This window comes from Rattus norvegicus, chromosome 2, assembly GCF_021556685.1.
Source record: "Rattus norvegicus strain SHRSP/BbbUtx chromosome 2, alternate assembly SHRSP_T2T, whole genome shotgun sequence".
NCBI lineage: Eukaryota > Metazoa > Chordata > Mammalia > Rodentia > Muridae > Rattus > Rattus norvegicus.
The window spans coordinates 153,186,277-153,211,198 of NC_141535.1; the positions used below are offsets into that span (position 1 = coordinate 153,186,277).

The window sequence follows — 24,922 nt, forward strand, 5'->3', positions numbered from 1 at the left end:
TTAAGTGTTTCTGAGCCATCTCAGATTTTCTTTTTTTTTAATTTATTTAATACTTAATAATAATTCTTTGGTTTCCGGGCACACATCCCCCTCCCCCCTCCCCTCCTTGTGGGTGTTCCCCTCCCCATCCTCCCCCCATTACCGCCCTCCCCCCAACAATCACCTTCACTGGGCGTTCAGTCTTGGCAGGACCCAGGGCTTCCCCTTCCACTGGTGCTCTTACTAGGATATTCATTGCTACCTATGGGGTCAGAGTCCAGGGTCAGTCCATGTATAGTCTTTAGGTAGTGGCTTAGTCCCTGGAAGCTCTGGTTGCTTGGCATTGTTGTTTACATGGGGTCTCAAGCCCCTTCAGCTCTTTCAATCCTTTCTCTGATTCCTTCCAGTTCTCAGTTCGGTGGTTTGCTGCTGGCATTTGCCTATGTATTTACCATATTCTGGCTGTGTCTCTCGGGAGATATCTACATCCAGTTCCTGTCAGCCTGCAATTCTTTGCTTCATCCATCTTATCTAGTTTGGTCTCTGTGTCCTGTGCGTAGTCTGGCTAAGGGTTTATCTATCTTGTTGATTGTTCTTAAAGAACCAGCTTTTGGTTCTGTTGATTCTTTGTGTAGTCTTTTTTGATTCTACTTGGTTGATTTCAGCTCTGAGTTTGATTATTTCCTTCCTTCTACTCCTCCTGGATGTATTTGCTTCTTTATTTTCTAGAGCTTTTAGGTGTGCTGGCAAGCTGCTGATGTATGCTCTCTCCTGTTTCTTTCTGTAGGCACTCAGAGCTATGAGTTTTCCTCTTAGCACAGCTTTCATTGTGTCCCATAAGTTTGGGTATGTTGTACCTTTATTTTCATTAAATTCTAAGAAGTCTTTAATTTCTCTTTATTTCTTCCTTGACCAGGTTATCATTGAGTAGAGCATTGTTCAATTTCCATGTGTATGTAGGCGTTCTTTCCTTATTGTTATTGAAGACCAGCTTTAGCCTGTGTTGGTCTGATAGGACACATGGGATTAATTCTATCTTTCTGTATCTGTTGAGGCCTGTTTTATGACCAATTATATGCTCAATTTTGGATAAAGTACCATGAGGTGGTGTGAAGAAGGTATATCCTTTTGTTTTAGAATAGAATGTTCTATAAATATCTGTCAAGTCCATTTGGTTCATAACTTCTGTTAGTCTGTTAATGTCTCTGTTCAATTTCTGTTTCCATGATCTGTCCATTGATGAGAGTGGGGTGTTGAAATCTCCTACTATTATTGTGTGAGGTACAATGTGTGCTTTGAGCTTTAGTAAGGTTTCTTTTATGTATGTAGGTGCCCTTGTATTTGGAGCATAGATATTTAGGATTGAGAGTTCATCTTGGTGGATTTTTCCTTTGGTGAATATGAAGTGTCCTTCCTTATGTTTTTTGATGACTTTTAGTTGAAATTTGATCTTATTCGATATTAGAATGGCTACTCCAGCCTGCTTCTTCAGACCGTTTGCTTGGAAAGTTGTTTGCCAACCTTTTACTCTGAGGTAGTGTCTGTCTTTGTCTCTGAAGTGTGTTTCCTGTAGGCAGCAAAATGCTGGGTCCTCATTGCATATCCAGTTTGTTAAGTTGTGTCTTTTTACTGGGGAATTGAGTCCATTGATGTTGAGAGATATTAAGGAATAGTGATTGTTGCTTCCTGTTTTCTTCGTATTTGCAGGTGAGATTATGTTTGTGTGCTTGTCTTCTCTTTGTTTTGTTGCAAAATGATTAGGTTCTTGCTTTTTCTGCGGTGTAGCTTGTCTCCTTGTGTTGGGCTTTATCATTTATTATCCTTTCTAGGGCAGATTTTGTAGAAAGATATTGTGTAAGTTTGGTTTTGTCTTGGAATATCTTGTTAATCTATGTTAATTAAGAGTTTTGCTGGATACAGTAACCTGGGCTGGCATTTGTGTTCTCTTAGAGTCTGTATGATATCTGTCCAGGATCTTCTGGCTTTCACAGTCTCTGGTGAGAAGTCTGGTATAATTCTGATAGGTCTGCTTTTATATGTTACTTGACTTTTCCCTTAGTGCTTTTAATATTCTTTCTTTATTTTGTGCATTTGGTGTATCGTCTATTATGTGACAGCAGGAGGAATTTCTTTTTCTGTCCAGTCTGTTTAGAGTGTTCTGCTTTCAGGTGTGTAGTTGTTCCTGTCTAGTGGTTTTCAGCTGTTCCTGTGTCTTGAGCCCACCAGGCAGGTCACTTGGAGCAGAAGAGTTGGTCTTACCTCTGGTCTCGGGCCTGAAGTCGCTCCTTGGGGCTGGGTTTCAGCTCTCCGTGAAGGCAGCAACCAGAAGGGTTTGCCTTTCTACTTCTGGGTCCCTGTGCACAGAGGGCCCTGATGGCGCTAGGTGTTTTCCTCTAGAGTCAGAAATATGAGCAGTGAGTAGTCTCCTCTGGTTTCCCAGGCGTGTCTGCCCCTCTGAAGGTCTAGCTCTCCCCCCCACGGTATTTGGGTGCAGGGAGCTATTTTACCTGGTGCGTTCAGATCAGGGCGTAGTCTGGACTGCAGGGCTACTGAAGCTTGACTGCCCCTATCTTCCTATGCCCAGAGGCCCTATACAGTTTTCTCTTGGGCCAGGGATGTGCGCAAAGGTGGGCAGACGTGGCAGTCTCTTCTGCCCTGCAGTCTCAGTATTGTCTACACATCTAGGCGATGAGCTCTGTCTCCCACAGGGTTTGGGAGCAGGGAGCTGTGGGCCGGGATCCTTTTTTTTTTTTTTTTTTTTAAATGTATTTTAGGTATTATCCATCTATTGCAAATGGAGTTGATGAAAATATTTTTCCATTGTATGGGCTACCTTTTTGCCTTATTGCAGTATCCTTTGCCTTACAGAGGTTTTCAAGTGTATGACATCCTGTTTATAATTGTTGATCTTAGAATTTATGCTATCAGTGTTTCCTTCAGGAAATTTCCTTTGCTATTGAGTTCAAGGTTATTCCCCACTTTCTCTTCTACCAGGTTCAGTGGATCAGGTTTCCTGTTGTGGTGGCGGAGCCATTGGGGTTGAGTTTTGTGGAGGGTGCAAAATAGGGATCTATTTTCATTCTTCTACATGCAGACATCCTGTTTGACCAGCACCATTTGGTGAAAACACTGCCTTTTTTCCAGTGTGTATTTCTGGCATCCTTATAAACAATCAGCTGTTCATACATATGTGGATTTAGGTCTGAGTCTTCAGTAAGACTTTCTTTATCAATATGTGTGTTTTTATTCCAATAGCATCTGATTTTTATTACTCTAGTTCTGTAGTACAGTTTGAAATAGAAAATGGGTTCAGGACTGTTATTAGCAGCTATACTGGATTTTTTTTTCCATATGAAGTAGAAAATTGTTCTTTCAAGATCTGTGAAGAATTGTGTTGAAATTTTGATTGAGATTACATTAAAATATACAGACTGCTTTTGGTATAATGGCCAATTTTACTATGTTAATCCTACAGATCCATGAGCATGGAAGATCTTTTTGTCTTCTGATATCTTCTTCATTTTCTTTCCTCAAAGATTTGATGTTCTTGTCATACAGGTCTTTTAATTGCTTGGTTAGAGTTGCACCAAGATATCTTTTATTATTTCTGACTATTGTGAAAGGTGGTGTTTCCTTAAATTCTTTCTCAGCCACTTTATCATTTCTGTATTGGAGAGCTACTCAACTTTCTTTCTTTCTCTCTTTCCTTCCTCCCTCCCTCCCTCCCCCCCTCTCTCTCTTTCTTTCTTTTAATTAATTTTGTCTCCAGCCACTTTGCTTAAAGTTTTTATCAGCTTTAGGAGTTCTCTGATAGAGTTTTTGGGGTTACTTATATATACTATCATATCATCTGCAAATAAAGATACTTTTACTTCTTCCTTTCCAGTTCATATCCCTTTGATCTACTTCAATTGTTTTATTGCTCCAGCAAAGACTTCAAGTTCTATATAGAATAGGTTTGAAGAGAGTGGGGAGCCGTTTCTGATTTTTTTCTTTTTGATATTGCTTTGAGTTTCTTCATTACATTGATGTTGACTATGGACTTGCCTTTATTTTTCTGAGGTATGTCCTTATATCCCTAATCTCTCCAGGACTTTTTTAAGTATTGTTTTTCCAAGTTATTTTTCTCTTTTTTAAACATTATTTTATTTATTTACATTCCAGATGTCACCTTCCATCCTCATCCCCCACTCCCACAGTTTTTCATCCCATTCCCTCTCCCTTTGCTTCTGAGAGGGTGCCCCCCTTTCCCTTTCCTGAGGCCTCGAGTCTCTACAGGATTTAGTGCATCTTCTCCAACTGAGACCAGACAAGGCAGTCCTGTGCTACATGTGTGCAAGGGGCCTCTGACATGCCCATATGTGCTCTTTGGCTGATGTCTTAGTCTCTGGGCTCTCCTAGGGGTCTGGGTTTGTTGACACTGTTGTTCTTCCTATGGGGTTCCCCTTCAGTTCCTTCTGTCCTTTTCCTAACTCTTTCATAGGAGTCCCCAAACTCAGTCTTTAGTTGTCTGTAAGTATCTGCATCTGTCTCAGTCAGCTGCTGGTAGATCCTCTCAGAGGGCAGCCATGCTAGGCTCCTGTCTGCAAGCACACCATAGCATCAGTAACAGTGTCGGGGTTTGTTGCCTGCCCATGGGATGGATCCCATTTGGGCTGTCACTGGACCGCCCTTCCTTTAGTCTTTGCTCCATTTTTGGTTCTGCATTTCTTTTTGACAGAAACAAACCTGGATCAAAAGATTTTACTGCTGGTTGGTAACCCTGTCCTTCTTCTTGGGACCCTGTCTACCTACTAGAGGTGACCTCTAGGTTCCCTCTCCCAACTTCTGGGCATTTTGACTAAGGTCCTGGGAGTCCCTCACATCCCAGGTCACTGGGACTTTCTCTGATATGCCCATATATGCTCTTTGATTAATGTCTTAATCTCTGGGCTCTCCCAGGGCCCCCCCCCCCGCCATCCAAAGAAGCTGCATATTTCATTCCTTCTCCTGGCTCTCTGGGCTTCTCTCCTGTCTTGCCCCATATCTGTTCCTACCTTCATTCTCTCCTTCCCTTCTGCCACCCAGACCACTCAGTCCCTCTGCCTCTTATGATTCCCCCTTCTAAGTGGAATTGAAGCATCCTCACTTGGGCCTTCCTTCTTACTAAACTTCTTTTTTTAGTGCAATTGTGTGTGTGTGTGTGTGTGTGTGTGTGTGTGTAATATATGTTTATTTTTTTCTTTCATTTTTATTAAATTGGGTATTGTTTACATTTCAAATGTTATTCCCTTTCTCGGTTTCCTGTCCATCAGTCCTCTAACCCCTCCCCCTCCCATTCTATATGGGTGTTCCCCTCTCCACCTACCCACCATTATCGCCTCCCCCCAACAATCCCCTACACTGGCGGTCCAACCTTGGCAGGACCAAGGGCTTCCTTTTCCACTGGTGCTCCAACAAAGCTATTCACTGCTACTTATGAAGTTGGAACGCAGGGTCCTTCTTAACTTCTGTGGGTTGTATCCTGGGTATTCTGTACTTTTGGGCTAATAGCCACTTGTAAGTAGATATTATTTACCGTGTATTTCCTTTTTGGTCTCTATTACCTCACTTAGGATGATGTTTTCTAGTTCCATTCATTTTCCTGCAAAATCCATGGTGTACTTGTTTTGAATACAGGAATAGTATTTTCTCTTGAGGGATATCTGGGTTGTTTCCAGCTTCTGGCTATTATGTATAAGGCTGCTATGAATATAGTTGACCACATGGCCTTGTGGTATGGTAGAGCAGCTGTTGGGTATATAGCTGGGTCTTCAGTAGAACTATTTCCAATTTTTTTATTTAATATTTTCTTTATTTACATTTCAAATGTTATCCCCTTTCCCGGTTTCCCCTTTGGGAACCCCCTATCTCGTTTCCCCTTCCCTTGCTTCTTTGAGGGTGCACCTCAACCAACCCACCCACCCACTTCCTCCCTCCTGCTCCCTCCCTTGATATTCCCCCACACTGGGGCCTGGAGGTTTCACAGGACCAAGGTCCTCTCCTCCCATAGATGCCCCACAAGGCCAAACATCCTCTGCTGTATATGCTGCTGGAGCCATGGGTCACTCCATGTGTACTCTTTGGTTGGTGGTTTAGTCCCTGGGAGCACTAGGAGCTCTGGGAGCTCTGGTTGGTTGATATTGTTGTTCTTCCTATGGGGTTGCAAACCCTCACTCAGCTCCTTCAGACCTTTCTCTAACTCCTCCACTGGGGACCCCATTTTCAGTCCAGTGGTTGGCTGCAAGCATCTGCCACTGTATTGGACAAGCTCAGGCAGAGCCTCTCAGGAGACAGCTATATCAGGCTCCTGTTAGCATGCACTTCTTGGCATCCCCAATATTGTCTAGGCTTGGTGACTGTATGTATATGGGCTGGATCCCCAGGTGGGGCAATCTCTGGATGGCCATTCCTTTAGTCTCTGCTCTACTCATTGTCCCTGTATTCACTCCTATGGATATTTTTGTTCCCTCTTCTCAGTCTTCCTTCTTGAGCTTCATGTGGTCTGTAAATTGTTGTCTTCGGTATTCTGAAATTTTGGGCTAATGTTCACTTATCAGTAGTTCATACCATGTGTGTTCTTTTGTGATTGGGTTACTTCACTCAGGATGATATTTTCTAATTCCATCCATTTGCCTGCAAAATACCTGAGTAGTACTCCATGGTGTAAATGTACCATATTTTCTGTATGCATTCTTCTATTGAAGGACGTCTGTGTTCTTTCCAGCTTCTGCTTATGATAAATAAGGCTGCTATGAACATAGTGGAGCATGTTTACTTGTTGTATGTTGGAGCATCTTTTGGCCATATACCCAGGAGTGGTATAGTCAGGTCCTCAGGTAGCTCTATGTCCAATTTTCTGAGGAACTGCCAGCTGATTTCCAGAACGGCTGTACTAGCTTGCATCCACCAGCAATTTGTTCCTCTTTCTCTAAATCCTGGCCAGCATCTGCTGTCCCCAGAGTTTTTGATCTTAGCCATTCTGACTGGTGTCAGGTAGATCCCAGGGTTGTTTTGATTTGCATTTCCCTGATGACAAAGGATGTGGAACACTTCTTTTGGTGCATCGGGGCCATTCGATATTGCTCAGTGGGGAATTCCTTGTTTAGCTCTACCCCAGTTTTTAAAATTTTTTATTATATATTTCTTTACTTACATTTCAGAGGTTATTCCGCTTCCTGGTTTTCTGTCTATAAGCCCCCATTCCCTCCCCTCCCTCTCCCTCTCCCCCATACGGGTATTCCTGTTATACAACCCCCTTATTGCCTTCCCCTATATTCTCCTGCACTGGGGGTCCAACCTTGGCAGGACCAAGGGCTTTCCCTTCTACTGGTGCCCTAACAAGACTCTTCTCTGCTACATATGCAGTTGGAGCCCTGAGTCAGTCCATTTATACTCTTTCGGGGGTTGTTTAGTCCCTAAAAGCACTGCTTGGTTGGGAAAGTTGTTTTTATGGTGTTGCAACCTCCTTCAATTCTATCAATACTCCCTCTAATTCCACCCAAAGGGGTTCTGTTCTCAGTTCAGTGGTTTACTGCAAACATTGACCTCAGTATTGGACATGCTCTGGATATGTCTCTCAGAAGAGATCTATATCCAGTCCTTTTCTGCATGCATTTTTTTTTTAGCTTTGACAATATTATCTAGTTTTGGTGGCTGTATATATATGGGCCACATGAGGGGCAGGCTCTGAATGACCATTCCTTGAGTTGCTGCTCAAAACTTTGCTTCCATATCCCCTCCTAAGGATATTTTTACCCCTTTTAAGAAGGAGTGGAAGCATACATATTTTGGTCATCCTTCTACTTAAGATTCCTGTGGTCAGTGGATTGCATCTTGGGTAATTCAAGCTTTTTGTCTAATATCCACTTATCCATGAGAAAATACCTAGTGTGTTTTTCTGTGATTCATTTACCTCACTCGGGATGATATTTTCTAGTTCATTCCATTTGCTTAAGAATTTCATGAAGTCATAGTTTTTGATAGCCGAGTAGTAGTACTCCATGGTGTAGATGTACCACAGTTTTTGAATCCATTCCACTGTTTAAATGGCATCTGGGTTTTTTCCTTCTCCTGGCTATTATAAATATGGCTGTTATGAACATAATGGAGCATGTGTCTTTGTTGTATGTTGGAGCATCTTTTGGGTATATGCTCAAGAGAGGTATAGCTGGGTCCTCAGGTAGTGCAATGTTCAATTTTCTGAGGAACCTCCAGACTGATTTCCAGAGTGGTTTTTACCAGTCTGCAATCCCACAACAATGGAGAAGTCTTCCTCTTTCTCTACATCCTCGCCAGCATGTGCTGTCACCTGAGTTTTTGATCTTAGCTATTCTGACTGGTGTGAGGTGAAATCTCAGGGTTGCTTTGATTTGCATTTTCCTAATGACTAAGGCTGTTGAACATTTCTTTAGGTGCTTTTTGGCCATTTGATAATCCTCAGCTGAGAATGTTTTGTTTAGCTCTGTACCCCATTTTTTAATAGGGTGATTTGGCTCTCTGGAGTCTAACTTCTTGAATTCTTTGTACATTTTGTATATTAGCTTTCTATCAGATGTAGGATTGGTAAAGTTCTTTCCCCAATCTGTTGGTTGCCGTTTTGTCCTAATGACAGTGTCTTTTGCTTTTCAAAAAGCTTTGCAGTTTTATGAGGTCCCATTTGTCGATTCTTGATCTTAGAGCATAAGCCATTGGTGTTTTGTTCAGGAAATTTTCCCCAGAACACATTGTCTAGTATTCGAAACTCTTCCCCACTTTTTCTTCTATTAGTTTGGATGTATCTGGTTTGATGTGGAGGTCCTTGATCCACTTGGACTTAAGCTTGGTACATGGTAATGAGAATGGATCGATTTGCACTCTTCTACATGCTGACCCCCAGTTCAACCAGCACCATTTCCTGAAAATGCTATCTTTATTCCACTTGATGGTTTTGGCTCCTTTGCCAAAGATCAAGTGGTCATAGGTATGTGGGTTCATTTCTGGGTCTTCAATTCTGTTCCATTGGTCTATCTGCCTGTCTCTGTACCAATACCATACAATTTTTATGACTATTGCTCTGTAATACTGCTTGAAGTCAGGGATGGTGATTCCCCCAGAAGTTCTTTTATTGTTGAGGATAGTTTTTGGTATCCTGGGATTTTTGTTATTCCAAATGAATATGCAGATTGCTCTTTCTATCTCTATAAAGAATTGAGGAATTTTGATGGGGATTGCATTGAAGCTTTAGATCGCTTTTGGTAAAATGGCCATCTTTACTATATTAATCCTGCCAATCCATGAGCACGGAAGATCCTTCCATCTTCTGAGATCTTCCTCAATTTCTTTCTTCAGAGATTTGAAGTTCTTGTCATACAGATTTTTCACATGTATGGTTAAAGTCACACCAAGATATTTTATGTTATTTGGGACTATTGTAGAGGGTGTCATTTCCTTAATTTCGTTCTCAGCCTGTTTATCCTTTGAGTAGAGGAAGGCTACTGATTTGTTTGAGTTAATTTTATACCCCAACACTTTGCTGAAGTTGTTTATCAGGTTAAGTAGTTCTCTGGTGGAACTTTTGGCGTCGCTTAAGTATTCTATCATATCATCTTCAAGTAGTGATATTTTTACTTTTCCCTTTGACCTCCTTTTGTTATCTGATTGCTCTGGCTAGGACTTCGAGTACTATATTAAATAAGTAGGGAGAGAGTGGGCAGCCTTGTCTAGTCCCTGATTTTAGTGGGATTGCTTCAGGTTTCTCTCCGTTTAGTTTGATGTTAGCCTCTGGTTTGCTGTATATGGCTTTTACTATGTTTAGATATGGGCCTTGAATTCCTGATCTTTCCAGGACTTTTATCATGAAGGGGTGTTCAATTTTGTGAAATGCTTTCTCAGTATCTAATGAAATGACCATGTGGTTCTTATCTTTGAGTTTGTTTATATAATGGATTACATTGAAGCATTTTCATATATTAAACCATCCCTTCATCCCTGGGATGAAGCCTACTTGATCATGATGGATGATCGCTTTGATGTGTTCTTGGATTCGGTTTGCAAGAATTTTATTGAGTATTTTTGCATCAATATTCATAAGGGAAATTGGTCTGAAGTTCTCTTTCTTTGTTGGGTTTTTGTGTGGTTTGGGTATAAGAGTAATTGTGGCTTCATAGAAGGAATTTGGTAGTGCTCCGTCTCTTTCAATTTTGTGGAGTAGTTTGGACAATATTGGTATGAGGTCTTTGATGAAGGTCTGATAGAATTCTGCCCTGAACCCATCTGGATCTGAGCTCTTTTTGGTTGGGAGACTTTAATAACTGTACCCCATTTTCGAATAGGGTTGTTTGATTCTCTGGAGTCTAACTTCTTAAGTTCTTTGTATATTTTAGATATCAGCCCTCTCTCAGATATATCCTAATCTATTTGTTGCTGTTCTGTCCTTTTGACAGTGTCCTTTGCCTTACAGATCCTTTGCAATTTTATGAAGTCCCATTTGTTGATTCTTGATTCTACAGCATAAGCCATTGGTTTTTTTTTTGTTTTGTTTTGTTTTGTTTTGTTTTTCAGGAATTATTCCCTGAGCCCCTGTGTTTGAGCCACTTCCCCCACTTTTTCTTTTATTAGTTTGAGTCTATCTGGAGGTCCTTGATCGTCTTGAACTTGAGCTATGTACAAGGAGATAAGAATGGATCGATTTGCATTCTTCTCCATGCTGACCTCCAGTTGAACAGCGCCATTTGCTGAAAATGCTATCTTTTTTCCATTTGGTGGTTTTAGCCTCTTTGTCAAAGACCAAGTGACTATAGGTGTGGGTGTTCATTTCTGGGTCTTCAGTTCTATTCCATTGATCTACCTGCCTGTCTCTGTACCAGTACCATACAGTGTTTTGTTTTGTTTTGTTTTGTTTTGTTTTGTTTTTATCACTCTTGCTCTGTAATACAGCTTAAGGTTAGGAATTGTGACTTCTCCCAGAATTTTTTATTGTTGAGAATAGTTTTTGCTATCGTGGGTTTTTTGTTATTTTCAATATTTTGAGGAACCATCAGATCATTTCTAGAGTGGTTATTCCAGGTTGAAATCTCACCAGCAATGGAGGAGTCATCCTCTTTCTTCACATCCTTGCCAGCATGTGCTGTCATTTGAATTTTTGTTCTGATTGGTGTAAGGTGGAATCTCAGGGTTGTTTTGGTTTTTATTTACCTGATAACTAAACATATGAACATTTCTTTCAGTGCTTCTTGACCATTCAAGATTTATTTGTTGAGAATTCTCTGTTTAGTTCTGTACCCCATTTTGCGATTTTTTTAAACAAGTTAAGATCTTGAGTTCTTTATATATTTTGGATATTAGCCCCTTGTTAGATATAGGGCTAGTAAATGTTATTATTCAGTCTGTAGCTGTGTTGCTGTTTTGTCCCATTGAAGTGTCCTTATCCTTGCAGAATCTTATCAGTATCATGAGATCCCATTTTTCAGTTGTTTGTCTTAGTGCCTGAGCTATTGGTGTTCTGTTTAGGAAATCTTCCCTTCTACCAATGAGTTTGAGACTCTTTCCCCTTTCTCTTTCATTAGATTGAGTGAATCTGGTTTCATGTTGAGGTTCTTTATCCACTTGGACATTAGCCTTGTGCAAAGTGATAAATATGGATCTATCTTCATTCTTCTACGTGCAGACCACCAATAAGACTACCACCATTTATTAACGGTGCTTTCCCTTTTCAACTATATGTTTTTGGCTTCTTTGTTAAAGGGCAAGTGTCCATAGATGTGTGGATTTATTTATGAGTCTTCAATTATATTCCATTTATCAACCTGTCATTGTACCAATATTACTATTGCTGTACAGTACAACTTGAGGTCAGAGATGGTGATTACCCGAGAAGTACTTTGATTGTTGAGTATTGTTTTGGCTATTCTGATATTTTCTTGTTTTTCCATGTGAAATTGAAAATTCTTCTTTTGATGTCTGAGAATAATTGTGTTGGAATTTTGATGGGAATTGCATTGAATCTGTAGATTTCTTTTGGCGAGATGGCCATTTTCACTATGTCCAATCCATGAGCAGAGGAGATATTTCAGGATGTTCCCAGGTCTTCTACAATTTCTTTCTTAAGGCACTTGAAGTTCTTATGAAACATATCTTTCACTTGCTTGGTTAGAGTCACATCAAAATATTTTATATTATTTGTGGCTGTTTTTTTTTAATTTTTTTTATTAATTTGAGTATTTCTTATTTACATTTCGAGTGTTATTCCCTTTCCCTGTTTCCGGGCAAACATCCCCCTAATCCCTCCCCCTCCCCTTCTTTATGGGTGTTCCCCTCCCCATCTTCCCCCCATTGCTGCCCTCCCCCCAACAATCACGTTCACTGGGGGTTCAGTCTTAGCAGGACCCAGAGCTTCCCCTTCCACTGGTGTTCTTACTAGAATGTTCATTGCTACCTATGAGGTCAGAGTCCAGAGTCCAGGGTCAGTCCATGTATAGTCTTTAGGTAGTGGCTTAGTCCCTGGAAGCTCTGGTTGCTTGGCATTGTTGTTCATAAGGGGTCTCGAGCCCCTTCAAGCTCTTCCAGTTCTTTCTCTGATTCCTTCAACGGGGGTCCCGTTCTCAGTTCAGTGGTTTGCTGCTGGCATTCGCCTCTGTATTTGCTGTATTCTGGCTGTGTCTCTCAGGAGCGATCTACATCCGGCGCCTGTCTGCCTGCACTTCTTTGCTTCATCCATCTTGTCTAATTGGATGGCTGTATATGTATGGGCCACATGTGGGGCAGGCTCTGAATGGGTGTTCCTTCTGTGTCTGTTTTAATCTTTGCCTCTCTATTCCCTGCCAAGGGTATTCTTGTTCCCCTTTTAAAGGAGGAGTGAAGCATTCACATTTTGATCATCCGTCTTGACTTTCATTTGTTCTAGGCATCTAGGGTAATTCAAGCATTTGGGCTAATAGCCACTTATCAATGAGTGCATACCATGTGTGTTTTTCTGTGATTGGGTTACCTCACTCAGGATGATATTTTCCAGTTCCAGCCATTTGCCTACGAATTTCATAAACTCGTTGTTTTTGATAGCTGAGTAATATTCCATTGTGTAGATGTACCACATTTTCTGTATCCATTCCTCTGTTGAAGGGCATCTGGGTTCTTTCCAGCTTCTGGCTATTATAAATAAGGCTGCTATGAACATAGTGGAGCACGTGTCTTTTTTATATGTTGGGGCATCTTTTGGGTATATGCCCAAGAGAGGTATAGCTGGATCCTCAGGCAGTTCAATGTCCAATTTTCTGAGGATCCTCCAGACTGATTTCCAGAATGGTTGTACCAGTCTGCAATCCCACCAACAATGGAGGAGTGTTCCTCTTTCTCCACATCCTCGCCAGCATCTGCTGTCACCTGAGTTTTTGATCTTAGCCATTCTCACTGGTGTGAGGTGAAATCTCAGGGTTGTTTTGATTTGCATTTCCCTTATGACTAAAGATGTTGAACATTTCTTTAGGTGTTTCTCAGCCATTCGGCATTCCTCAGCTGTGAATTCTTTGTTTAGCTCTGAACCCCATTTTTTAATAGGGTTATTTGTTTCCCTGCGGTCTAACTTCTTGAGTTCTTTGTATATTTTGGATATAAGGCCTCTATCTGTTGTAGGATTGGTAAAGATCTTTTCCCAATCTGTTGGTTGCCGTTTTGTCCTAACCACAGTGGCTGTTTTATAGGGTGTTGTTTCCTCAATTTCTTTCTCAGCCTGTTTATCTTTTGGATAAAGGAGCGTACTGATTTGTTTGAGATCATTTGTATCCAACCACTTTGCTGAAGCTGTTTTATCAGCTGTAGAGTTATCTGATGGAATTTTGGGAGTTGAGTATGTATATTATCGTATCATTCACAAGTAATGATACTTTGACTTCTTTCTTTCCTATTTGAATCCTCTTGATCTCCTTTTTTGTCTAATTGCTCTAGCTAGAACTTCAAGTATTATATTTACTAGGAAGAGAGTGAGTAGCCATTTCTTGTCCCTGGTTTTAGTGGAATTGCTCCTAGTTTCCCTCTATTTAGTTTAATGTTGGTTATTGATTTGCTTTATATTGTTTTTAGTATGTTTATGTCTGTTCCATCAATTACTGATCTCTCCAAGACTTTTTACATGAAGGGGTATTTTGTATTTTGTCAAAGGCTTTTTCACTATCTAATGATATGATTGTATGACTTTTCTTTGAGTTTGTTTATACAGTGGATTATGTTGATAGATTTTCATATATTGAACCATTCCTGCATCCCTAGGATGAAGCTTACTTGGTCGTGGTGAATGGTAGTTTTGATGTGTGCTTGGATTTGGTGTGTGACAATTTTATTGAATGTTTCTGCATCGATATTAATTAGCGAAATTGGTCTGGAATTCTCTTTTTGTTGTTGGGTTTTTATGTGGTTTAGTTATTAGAGTAACTATGGCTTCATAGAATGAATTAAATAGTATTCCTACTGTCTTCATTTTTTGGAAGTTTGTGGTGTATTGGTATTAGCGCTTCTTTGAAGGTCTGGTACAATTCTGCACTAAAACTGTCTGGTCCTGGGTCAGAAAATACTTATTTTAGAGTCTGACTTCCTTGATATACAAGACTTCAATTCTTACCTTATTTAAATTCATATAGGTCATTTAAATGTTTCTATATGCAAGGAAGTAATACAGTTTGAAAATCTGTGTTTACATATGTGGTTTGTGCCTAATTATTAGGTTTACAGTAATTTTTGTATTTCTTAATATAGTTAGGTAGTAATTAAAGAACTTTATCATTCTTTGATTTTATTAATTAAAAGATTTTGACTCTTAGGTTATGAACTCTTACTGTGACAGAATTTAGATGGATATTGATCGTGATAAGCCTTTAAGCTTTAATAGCTAGTAGTGCTTCAATTGCAAAGTCTATTTGGTAAACATTACCTGTAAATATGTTTTGTGCTTGATTTTTAGCCTCCAGCTGAGCAGGCCAAAGCCAGACTTCAATTGGTCCTTGAAGCTGCTGGTAAGTTTTTAAAATAAACTTTTATGAAATAAAAAAATGTAATCTAGTCTAGTAGCATGCTTATATATGAGTCAAAAAAATTTATATATTCTCACATATAAATAAAATCTAGAGTATATGTTTAGGTATATGTTTCCTATTCATAGCTGACATATAAATATTATAAAAGGTCATTTTTGCATGTTTATAGATAAAACCAGTATTAGTTCTAATGTTTAATTCTTAAGAAATCTATGTGCATTTTATCTTTTATGGATTGTAGTTACAGTGAAATGGAAAGAATTCCTTAACTCTAAATCATGCCCTTTTCTGACATTTTCCTCTGGAAGTTTTATAATTTTGCTGTTCTTATTTAAGACTGTAGCCTGCTTTTTACTTAAAGTTTTTATAGGTTACATTTGATTCAGGTATCCATTGTTTTTGGTGAAAATTAGGCCAGTAATATTTAAAATTCCTTTAATTACAATAAACTAGTTCATCGGATTATAAGTTCTGTTGCCATCTAGTCTTAATATGCCATGTTTAATTTTCCAGTGGAACAGCTTCCCAAAGACATTCATTCACATCTTTATATATGTCTAAAAATTCATGCTGTGTTTTTTCCAGATTGATAATTTAAGTCTTAATATATTTCTAAAATATATATAAATTATTAACCTTTTAAAGGGTTACTCAGAGTTTATATATTTCAGTTTGACAAACTAAGGATTCAGAGATAATTGTAAACCACCAAATGTCAGTTATTATATTTTTGAGAAAATGCATATATTCATATTGAATCAAGAATCTTTTGCATTAGGTATTTGTTACAAATTACTATAGAAATGTGGTTTTGAGATTGTAGTGTATATATAGAATTGCTACTTTTCATTACCAATTTTTCTAATCAGGCTGCCTTTTTTTTCATACTAGTCCTGTGAATAGGTTGATATGTGATGATGTAATGTTTTGTATTTCTTTGAAAAATGACCATTATTTCTTTTAAGAATTCATCATATGAATATGGTGGATTTTTATATTCATCTTGCGGTGTTTTAGAAGTATATCCATGTTGTAATACATCATTAGTTTGTTTCTTTTTATGGTTAAATAATATTTGTATATAATATATTGCTTATATATTAATTTAGTGATAAAATTTTATTGTTGAATTGTTGAATAATGTGCATAGACCCGGACTAATCTGAGCACCTGCTTTTCAATCTGAGAGTGCTTTTGTAAAAGACAATTTGTGTGATCATTTGACAATTCTTTAAATCCCAATAATTTTTCATAGTAGACAAATCATTTTGTATTCTCATCAGCAATATACAAATGGTTTTCTATTGTAACAATTAGGCTCATCATACATTTCAGTTAGCAGTTCGAAAGTCTTTAGGTTGAAGATATTCTGTGCCATCAATCCATCATCAGTGAGAGATAAGGATGGTGACTGTCTTGCAGGACTATTGTGACTGGAAAAAATGAAATGACCAATATAGGAAGTGCCTAATCCTATTTCATTGTAGTTAATGAGGGTATCTTTTTGTGTGGTAAGTAGCAGGGCGTCATTATTTCTAAGGCACCATTTTATAATGTTACTTCTTTGCTTAAAAGTATTGAGCAAATACAAACAAGTTATTATGAGATAAAACAACGCAGAAACAACTCTCTGCAACTCCCACTGAGCTAATTTTGTGTCGACCACCTATTGCTGGACATGGGGCCTGTGCTTCGTATATCCAGTGGGATTCCTTTGGAGAGAACTATTTTTAATTTAGAAACAGGTAACACTTGGAGACAGCTTCTAGGTTTGCAGATAGAAACTTGTGTCCACTTCCTCTCTCAGTACTGGGATCCCATCTGGTGTAAACCTATGTAGGCCCTGTGCATGCTACAGTTGTCTCTGTGAATTCATATGCACAGAAGTTAAGTTGTATCTGAAAGCCTTGTTTCCTTGGTATCTTCCATTTCTACCTGCTCTTAAGATCTTTTTGCATGAAATGGGGTTTTAGTGAAGATCTCATATATATATGATAATGATCTGAAAATTTAAACTTTATATATTTGTTTGCTGTGGAAAATAGAAGATACTCCCAGAAGGACTCCAATTGAGTATCACAGATAGACTTTTATTTCTGTTTTCATTACTGCATAATTCTTGATAATCAGAAATGGTCCCAGCCTAGATGGCCATCAGAAGAACAAAAAAGATAGATAGATAGATAGATAGATAGATAGATAGATAGATAGATAGATAGATAGACAGACAGACAGACAGGAATTTTAATCAACTGGAAAGGATGAAATGACATTTGCAAGAAAATGGGCAGAACTAGGAATATTAAGTGAAATAGGCATTGTCAGCAAAATATCATGTTATATACAGAACATAAATTACATATGTGTATAATTGCATATGTGTGTGTAGATCACACACTAGAAAGGTGATGGTGATCATGAGGGGACTGGAAAGAGTGAAAGAATAATGGTGAAGACTGTGTAAGGGACAGGAACCAGCGGAGGGGAGACTGGGGAGACATAGGAGAGAATGGAGCAGGTAATGACCGCAGGAAAAGTACAATGATTGTATGCATGTATTGCCCGAATTGCCTGTTACTTTGTATGCTCACCTAAGGAATGAATTTCAAAGTTTCAGAAATACTCAAATACTGACTGTAACTGATGGATGAATTTTGTGATATTCTAAAATTTTTGAGATGACTATGATATATGACTTCACAAATATAAACTCTAAATTAATACATGACAGAAAATTACAAAGCAGTCTGTTTATCAAAAAAGGAGGAAGGATCGTGAGTTTAACCTAAGCACTTGTTTTTGTCACTCTTGCTTCTACTATTTGATTTGATAGCACCATTCCAGTATTATCTCTTTGTTCAAACAAACAAACAAAAAAACCACTACAACTTATTTTATACTAAGTATTTTCATGAGCCTAACGAATTCTCCAAAAGACAAATGTTTTCCCCCAGTATGAAGAGGGGTATAATTGTTTTCCAGGCTTCTTTAATCTCCTTTCTTATTTTGACAAAGGTCTTTTCACATAACCAAGGTCTTCCTTCCCCAGCCTCCTGGGTCCTAGCATTACCATGTAAGACACCATGCTCAGCTTTGTTAACAGCTTTACTTCTACTGTAATTATTGGTACATGGATCTGAAATTATATTTCCAACGTCATGAAGAAAAGTAGAAATTTCCTTTATTTCATGTTTGGCATAGGATCTATTTATAATAGTACTTCATCATCTAAATAATGTCTATGACACTTGGAATTGTACTTATAGTTTTCAAAGTACTGTCATACATCCTATATCCCATGACTTATCAGTACATGATGAGGTAGTCAGCTCCGTTTCACAAATATGAAAACTTGCGATCAAATAGTAGCAGAATTCGGAAGTAAATCTAATGATTTCTGACTTTTGAGCTTTTATTACCCGAAGTTTCAATGCTTGAGCATAGTTGGTCAGAAAGAAGAGTAACAGAGAATATTACAAAGGCATATTTTATTTTCTTAGATTTAATGTCCATTTGCCTTACATTACAATAAGTTCTGACTTCATATTTGCTTCAGATTCTGAAGTGTTTTTGCTTGATAATGAAGAAGGGTTAAAGTTCAACCTGGGAAAAGGTGTTTTTCCTTAACTATATGGAACACTCATAGTATCTAATTATATAACTTTGGGAAGCCTAGGTTAATGTTAGTCATCAGTTTCCTGTCCTAAATTTTAGGTTCATGCAATTCAGTGACCCTTCCTGATATGGAAGTTGGTTAAATGTTAAACACAGATTAGTTGCATGGGTATACACATTATAATCCACATCATAAGTTTTGCTTAGCAACATACCATAAATGCCTGACTTCCTCTGCAGTATATTAAATTGAGATCTGCGTTCCTCAGTTACCCATTAGGTGTTCTGAAACCAAGTCCTGATCCTTCCCTTCACAAAAACTTGTGATCTTGGGGCTTGTAGCATTTCATTTCAGTCTAGCATTAAATAATTATGACTCCAAGAATTACAAATGAAGATAATTGATAAGGTTATTACTTCTGGGGCTATAAAAAGCCACTCTGCTTTACCCTTTTAAAGCCAACAAAGAAACTTGCTCCATAGGTGATGACCCTCAAATAGGATGATTTGTTTGGACAAAGGTTTCGTGTTAGGACACTCCCCTATTCCATGTAGAGCAAAGGACAAGAAAGTTTATTCAGACTTCAGAGCAATGGTTTTTAGATTTGTTTTCTCCATGTTACCTCTTTGAGGGCATCCTAGTAGTCTGTATTGTAGCTGGTTGAATCATTAACATAATTACTTTATAACCTTTACTTCTTATGGAATTTAGATTAATACCTATAAAATACCGTAGTCTGCTCCACACTGCTCCAGTAAATGTCAGCAGTTCAGTGTGAAAAGCATTGTAGCTAGCGTTGTATTTTGTTCTGTAGCTGGGAGGCTGAGTTGCTGGTTTTGGCTGCAGTAAAACCTATAGCAACATTGCTAATGCCCGCTGAATGCAAGTTGTTCATTCACAGAGTGAAAACAGCCATGTGAACTTCCAGAAATGTTAGGAAACCGAAGTCAGCCTTATAATAAAGTCTTTAGCTGAAGAAAGAAATGGAAGAAGACCTCAGAAGATGGAAAGATCTCCCATGCTCATGGATTGGAGGATTAATATAGTAAAAATGGCCATTCTACCAAAAGCGATCTACAGATTCAATGCAATCCCCATCAAAATACCAATCCAATTCTTCAAAGAGTTAGACAGAACAATTTGCAAATTCATCTGGAATAACAAAAAACCCAGGATAGCTAAAACTATCCTCAACAATAAAAGGACTTCAGGGGGAATCACTATCCCTGAATTCAAGCAGTATTACAGAGCAATAGTGATAAAAACTGCATGGTATTGGTACAGAGACAGACAGATAGACCAATGGAACAGAATTGAAGACCCAGAAATGAACCCACACACCTATGGTCACTTGATTTTTGACAAAGGAGCCAAAACCATCCAATGGAAAAAAGATAGCATTTTCAGCAAATGGTGCTGGTTCAACTGGAGGTCAACATGTAGAAGAATGCAGATCGATCCATGCTTATCATCCTGTACAAAGCTTAAGTCCAAGTGGATCAAGGACCTCCACATCAAACCACATACACTCAAACTAATAGAAGAAAAACTAGGGAAGCATCTGGAACACATGGACACTGGAAAAAATTTCCTGAACAAAACACCAATGGCTTATGCTCTAAGATCAAGAATCGACAAATGGGATCTCATAAAACTGCAAAGCTTCTGTAAGGCAAAGGACACTGTGGTTAGGACAAAACGGCAACCAACAGATTGGGAAAAGATCTTTACCAATCCTACAACAGATAGAGGCCTTATATCCAAAATATACAAAGAACTCAAGAAGTTAGACTGCAGGGAGACAAATAATCCTATTAAAAAATGGGGTTCAGAGCTAAACAAAGAATTCACAGCTGAGGAATGCCGAATGGCTGAGAAACACCTAAAGAAATGTTCAACATCTTTAGTCATAAGGGAAATGCAAATCAAAACAACCCTGAGATTTCACCTCACACCAGTGAGAATGGCTAAGATCAAAAACTCAGGTGACAGCAAATGCTGGGGAGGATGTGGGGAAAGAGGAACCCTCCTCCATTGTTGGTGGGATTGCAGACTGGTACAACCATTCTGGAAATCAGTCTGGATGTTCCTCAGAAAATTGGACATTGAACTGCCTGAGGATCCAGCTATACCTCTCTTGGGCATATACCCAAAAGATGCCCCAACATATAAAAAAGACACGTGCTCCACTATGTTCATCGCAGCCTTATTTATAATAGCCAGAAGCTGGAAAGAACCCAGATGCCCTTCAACAGAGGAATGGATACAGAAAATGTGGTACATCTACACAATGGAATATTACTCAGCTATCAAAAACAATGACTTTATGAAATTCGTAGGCAAATGGTTGGAACTGGAAAATATCATCCTGAGTGAGGTAACCCAATCACAGAAAAACACACATGGTATGCACTCATTGATAAGTGGCTATTAGCCCAAATGCTTGAATTACCCTAGATGCCTAGAACAAATGAAACTCAAGACGGATGATCAAAATGTGAATGCTTCACTCCTTCTTTAAAAGGGGAACAAGAATACCCTTTGGCAGGGAATAGAGAGGCAAAGATTAAAACAGACACAGAAGGAACACCCATTCAGAGCCTGCCCCACATGTGGCCCATACATATACAGCCATCCAATTAGACAAGATGGATGAAGCAAAGAAGTGCAGGCAGACAGGCGCCGGATGTAGATCGCTCCTGTGAGACACAGCCAGAATACAGCAAATACAGATGCGAATGCCAGCAGCAAACCACTGAACTGAGAATAGAACCCCCATTGAAGGAATCAGCAAAAGAACTCGAAGAGCTTGAAGGGGCTCGAGACCCCTTATGAACAACAATGCCAAGCAACCAGAGCTTCCAGGGACTAAGCCACTACCTAAAGACTATACATGGATTGACCCTGGACTCTGGACTCTGACCTCATAGGTAGCAATGAACATTCTAGTAAGATCACCAGTGGAAGGGGAAGCACTTGGTCCTGCTAAGACTGAACCCCCAGTGAACGTGATTGTTGGGGGGAGGGCAGCAATGGGGGGAGGATGGGGAGGGGAACACCCATAAAGAAGGGGAGGGGGAGGGATTAGGGGGATAATTGCCCGGAAACCGGGAAAGGGAATAACACTCGAAATGTAAATAAGAAATACTCAAGTTAATAAAAAAAAATACATGGCCAATTATGTATGTGTGTATGCACGTTCATGTTTGTGTATAAGAATTTATTCTTTTAAAATTTTTATCATTGATACATAGAAAGAGAAACTTAATCCGTGTGGGATTCATTGTTGAATATATGGTCCAAATTCTCAAAATCCTTTATTATTTAAATTATACAATGTTCCAAACCAATGTTAACAGCAAAATAAAAATACATTTTAAAGGAAAAATAGGAAGAAAGAATGTAAAATTGGGTGGGTAGGGAGTTGGGCATCATAGAAGAATGGGGAAGGGAAAAGAATAAAATCAAAATATACTGATAAAGAACTGAATAGATAAAATTTTAAACTATTAAAAAAAAATAAAGTCTTTAGCATGCCTTACCTATATATATAACTGAGCATTATAGAAGTCGTAGCTGGGAAATTCAACAGCTGTTCCCTCGTATGTCACCTGGGTGACTTTATGAAGTTATTGAAGAGAAACTAAGTCACATGTCTTCCTTAGGCTTGAACTGCTAGATATTACCAAAAATAAAAACATTAAGTGAAACATCAAATAGTTTAGTTTACTTAGGTATTTGTTAAAACATTTTCATCATATAGTTTTTGGCAGCTTCAAAGTTGTACATAAAATTGAATAATAGCTTTATTGTAAAATCAAAATGATAATGTTAAGTTTGTTTCCAATAATGTATCTAATGTTTGTCTCTGTGTTACTCCAGAAAGATAAACTTATTGTTTTTTTAAAGGCAATCATTAAGTAACTTGTTTTTAAAAGTATGTTATTTATTTTAGCATTTGTTGCATGTTTATATTGGAATAGCTGTTGTTTCTCTCTAATTGCACTTATAAAGAAGAAAGCTGTCAGTGAGAGTCTAACAATATCAGAGCAACTTGCTATGTTTGAGCAGATGTTAAGCAGACAGTAGTTGAATGTTAATTTTGAGAGAGTGGTATGCTTAAGCCTAACTGAAGTATGTTGCATGTGGGCCTTCTAGGCTTGAGTACAATGCTCGATCTCTGGGGAGAATTTTAAAGCTAAATCTCTTTCTTTGGGGTCCTCTATATGGACTCTATCAAGTCAGTATAAAGGAGATCATCCCTAGGCTAAAGCCCTTCAGCTTTTGTTATTGGGCTCTGTAGACCTGTAATTAGGCCTCCTGGCAGGCCTTGCAGGCCAGTTAATGGTCAGATGGAGTTTCTGTGAGGCAGACTGGCTTTGTGTAAACCCTGGGCAGGAATATGTTTATGGGTCACTTCCTACTACGACCAGGCTTTGTCCCTGTGCCCTGGGGCTGACAGGGAGCAGGTTCCCTTGACCATGGACTGTTCAGTGTGCAACTCAGAGTCTACTTCACTAATCCCCAGTGTAAACAGAGGATTTAGAAGGGCTTCTGTCACTTACAGTGCCAATTCACTTGGGTGTCTGTGAATTTATTTTCCCTGACTTCATTACTGAAAGACTGACAAGTGTGTAAGATTTTGATAGCTGTTTATACATCAAATTTGCGGATCATTTTTAGTGGGTTTAGAATCATCCCAAATAATTTGTGGGATAATTTAATGGGGAATTATTTATTTTCTTAGAATTGATTACCTTTCAAAATCTTTAAATTTTAAATCACTAAAAATTGTGCATCAAAAGTCAGTCTTTTCTAAATAGAACTATAATACTGGGTAAAAAAAAAGTTCACCAAAGTGATCATGAGGAATTTAGATGAGTTAAAAAATTAACTAAAACATTTATTACTATTATACTATTTTATATTAAATAAAGTTTTATTTTAGTATAGCAGAGCTTTGGAGGGGAATACAAAATTATTTGATAGAGTGCTTTCTGAAAATTTGATTCATGAAGTCTTGAAAATAATGAGTTGCATTTATTGAGAATTTTCTTTTTTTTTCCCTCTGTTTTTCTGTTTTTGGATTTTTTTATTTACATTTCAAATGTTATTCCCTTTCCTGGTTTCCCAGACATAAGCCCCTATCCCATCCTCCTCCCCTTCTTCTATAAGTATTGAGGATTTTCTATATAGTCATTATTTAATATACATTTTACTATGTTTTAAATATTTTTATAATTGGTTCCTATGGCTTACCCATGCCAATGTTAAAACACAGTATTTGAGTTTTAAGAAAATAATAATTGAAAATCTACTTTTCATTTTGTTTAACATAGTTTTGCTAAGTATTTTCTTTATCAGTGAAATTGTATTGAGAATAGAGTCTAAAAGCTTAGAAATCCTAAGTGCATACTGATAAAAACTGTCACCTCTCATCCTATTAAAAAATTGGCAGTTTTCTTTTGAAAGAATAATCAAATGGTGAACACCTTCCTGTCTCATCTAGTAAACTAGTACTCAGGAGTTTGCATTTCATGATGTAAGAATGGCTGGTGACAGATGTGGCTGTAAAGACCACATACGTGGATTATATGATTTTATTCTGGTGGAACAAATAGGATCACTCATTACAGTTTAGTCCTTTTTTTAACCACCACCACCACCACCACCACCACCACCACCACCACCACCACCACCATACATAAAACTGTTTAAATAGAGTATCCTTTTGGTGTATGAGTACTCCATATTTCCTAAGTTTAGAAAAAGTTAACAGCAGCAAAGACTCCTTCGTCTCTCCCAGATGATGTGTTATTTCATGCTCTTAGTATGTATATTTTTTAGATTTTCTATATGAGTACTTTGTTGACATCATTTCCCCTCCTCTCTCCTTGTCTTGCAGTCCGATAAAGTTAGGATTCTGTTCTACTTTTAGAGTTTTTACATTTTTATTTAAGATAATTGGAGAGTATATATCTCAGAGACTAAGCTGGAAGTTACATTTGGTTGTCAAGAGCACTAGGTTCTACTGACGCTCATTGATCTGCCGAGTATCAGTGCATACTCGGAAATTTGTCCTCTTAACTAAGAAACCTGTAGGGCCTGTTAGTTGTCCTACCACTAGTAAAAACAAATATTAATGAAGTTTAGATATAGTTTAGAATTAAAGGAAAAAGTCCTGACGAAATATGCAACTTCATTCTCTGTTTTACTAAGCAGGCGTTAGTATGTGTATTGAAAACAGTCTAGGATGATATGGTGGTTGCAGTCTCTGAGTAGCAAAATTGATAGAGCTTAAAACATT

At 38.3% G+C, this 24,922-nt stretch overlaps 1 protein-coding gene across 6 annotated transcripts in view; it reads left to right on the forward strand.

Moving 5' to 3' along the window:
* Nucleotides 1–24,922, forward strand: part of Rsrc1 (arginine and serine rich coiled-coil 1) — a 386,283-nt gene that overhangs the window by 202,693 nt on the left and 158,668 nt on the right. For all 6 annotated transcript variants that reach the window (XR_015665494.1, XM_087626973.1, NM_001014172.2 and 3 more), the window contains 1 exon segment: nt 14,927–14,978. Coding sequence is in view for 5 of the 6 variants with exons in the window: in XM_087626973.1 (XP_087483099.1) it covers nt 14,927–14,978 (52 nt within the window). In the remaining variant the exon portion in view is untranslated.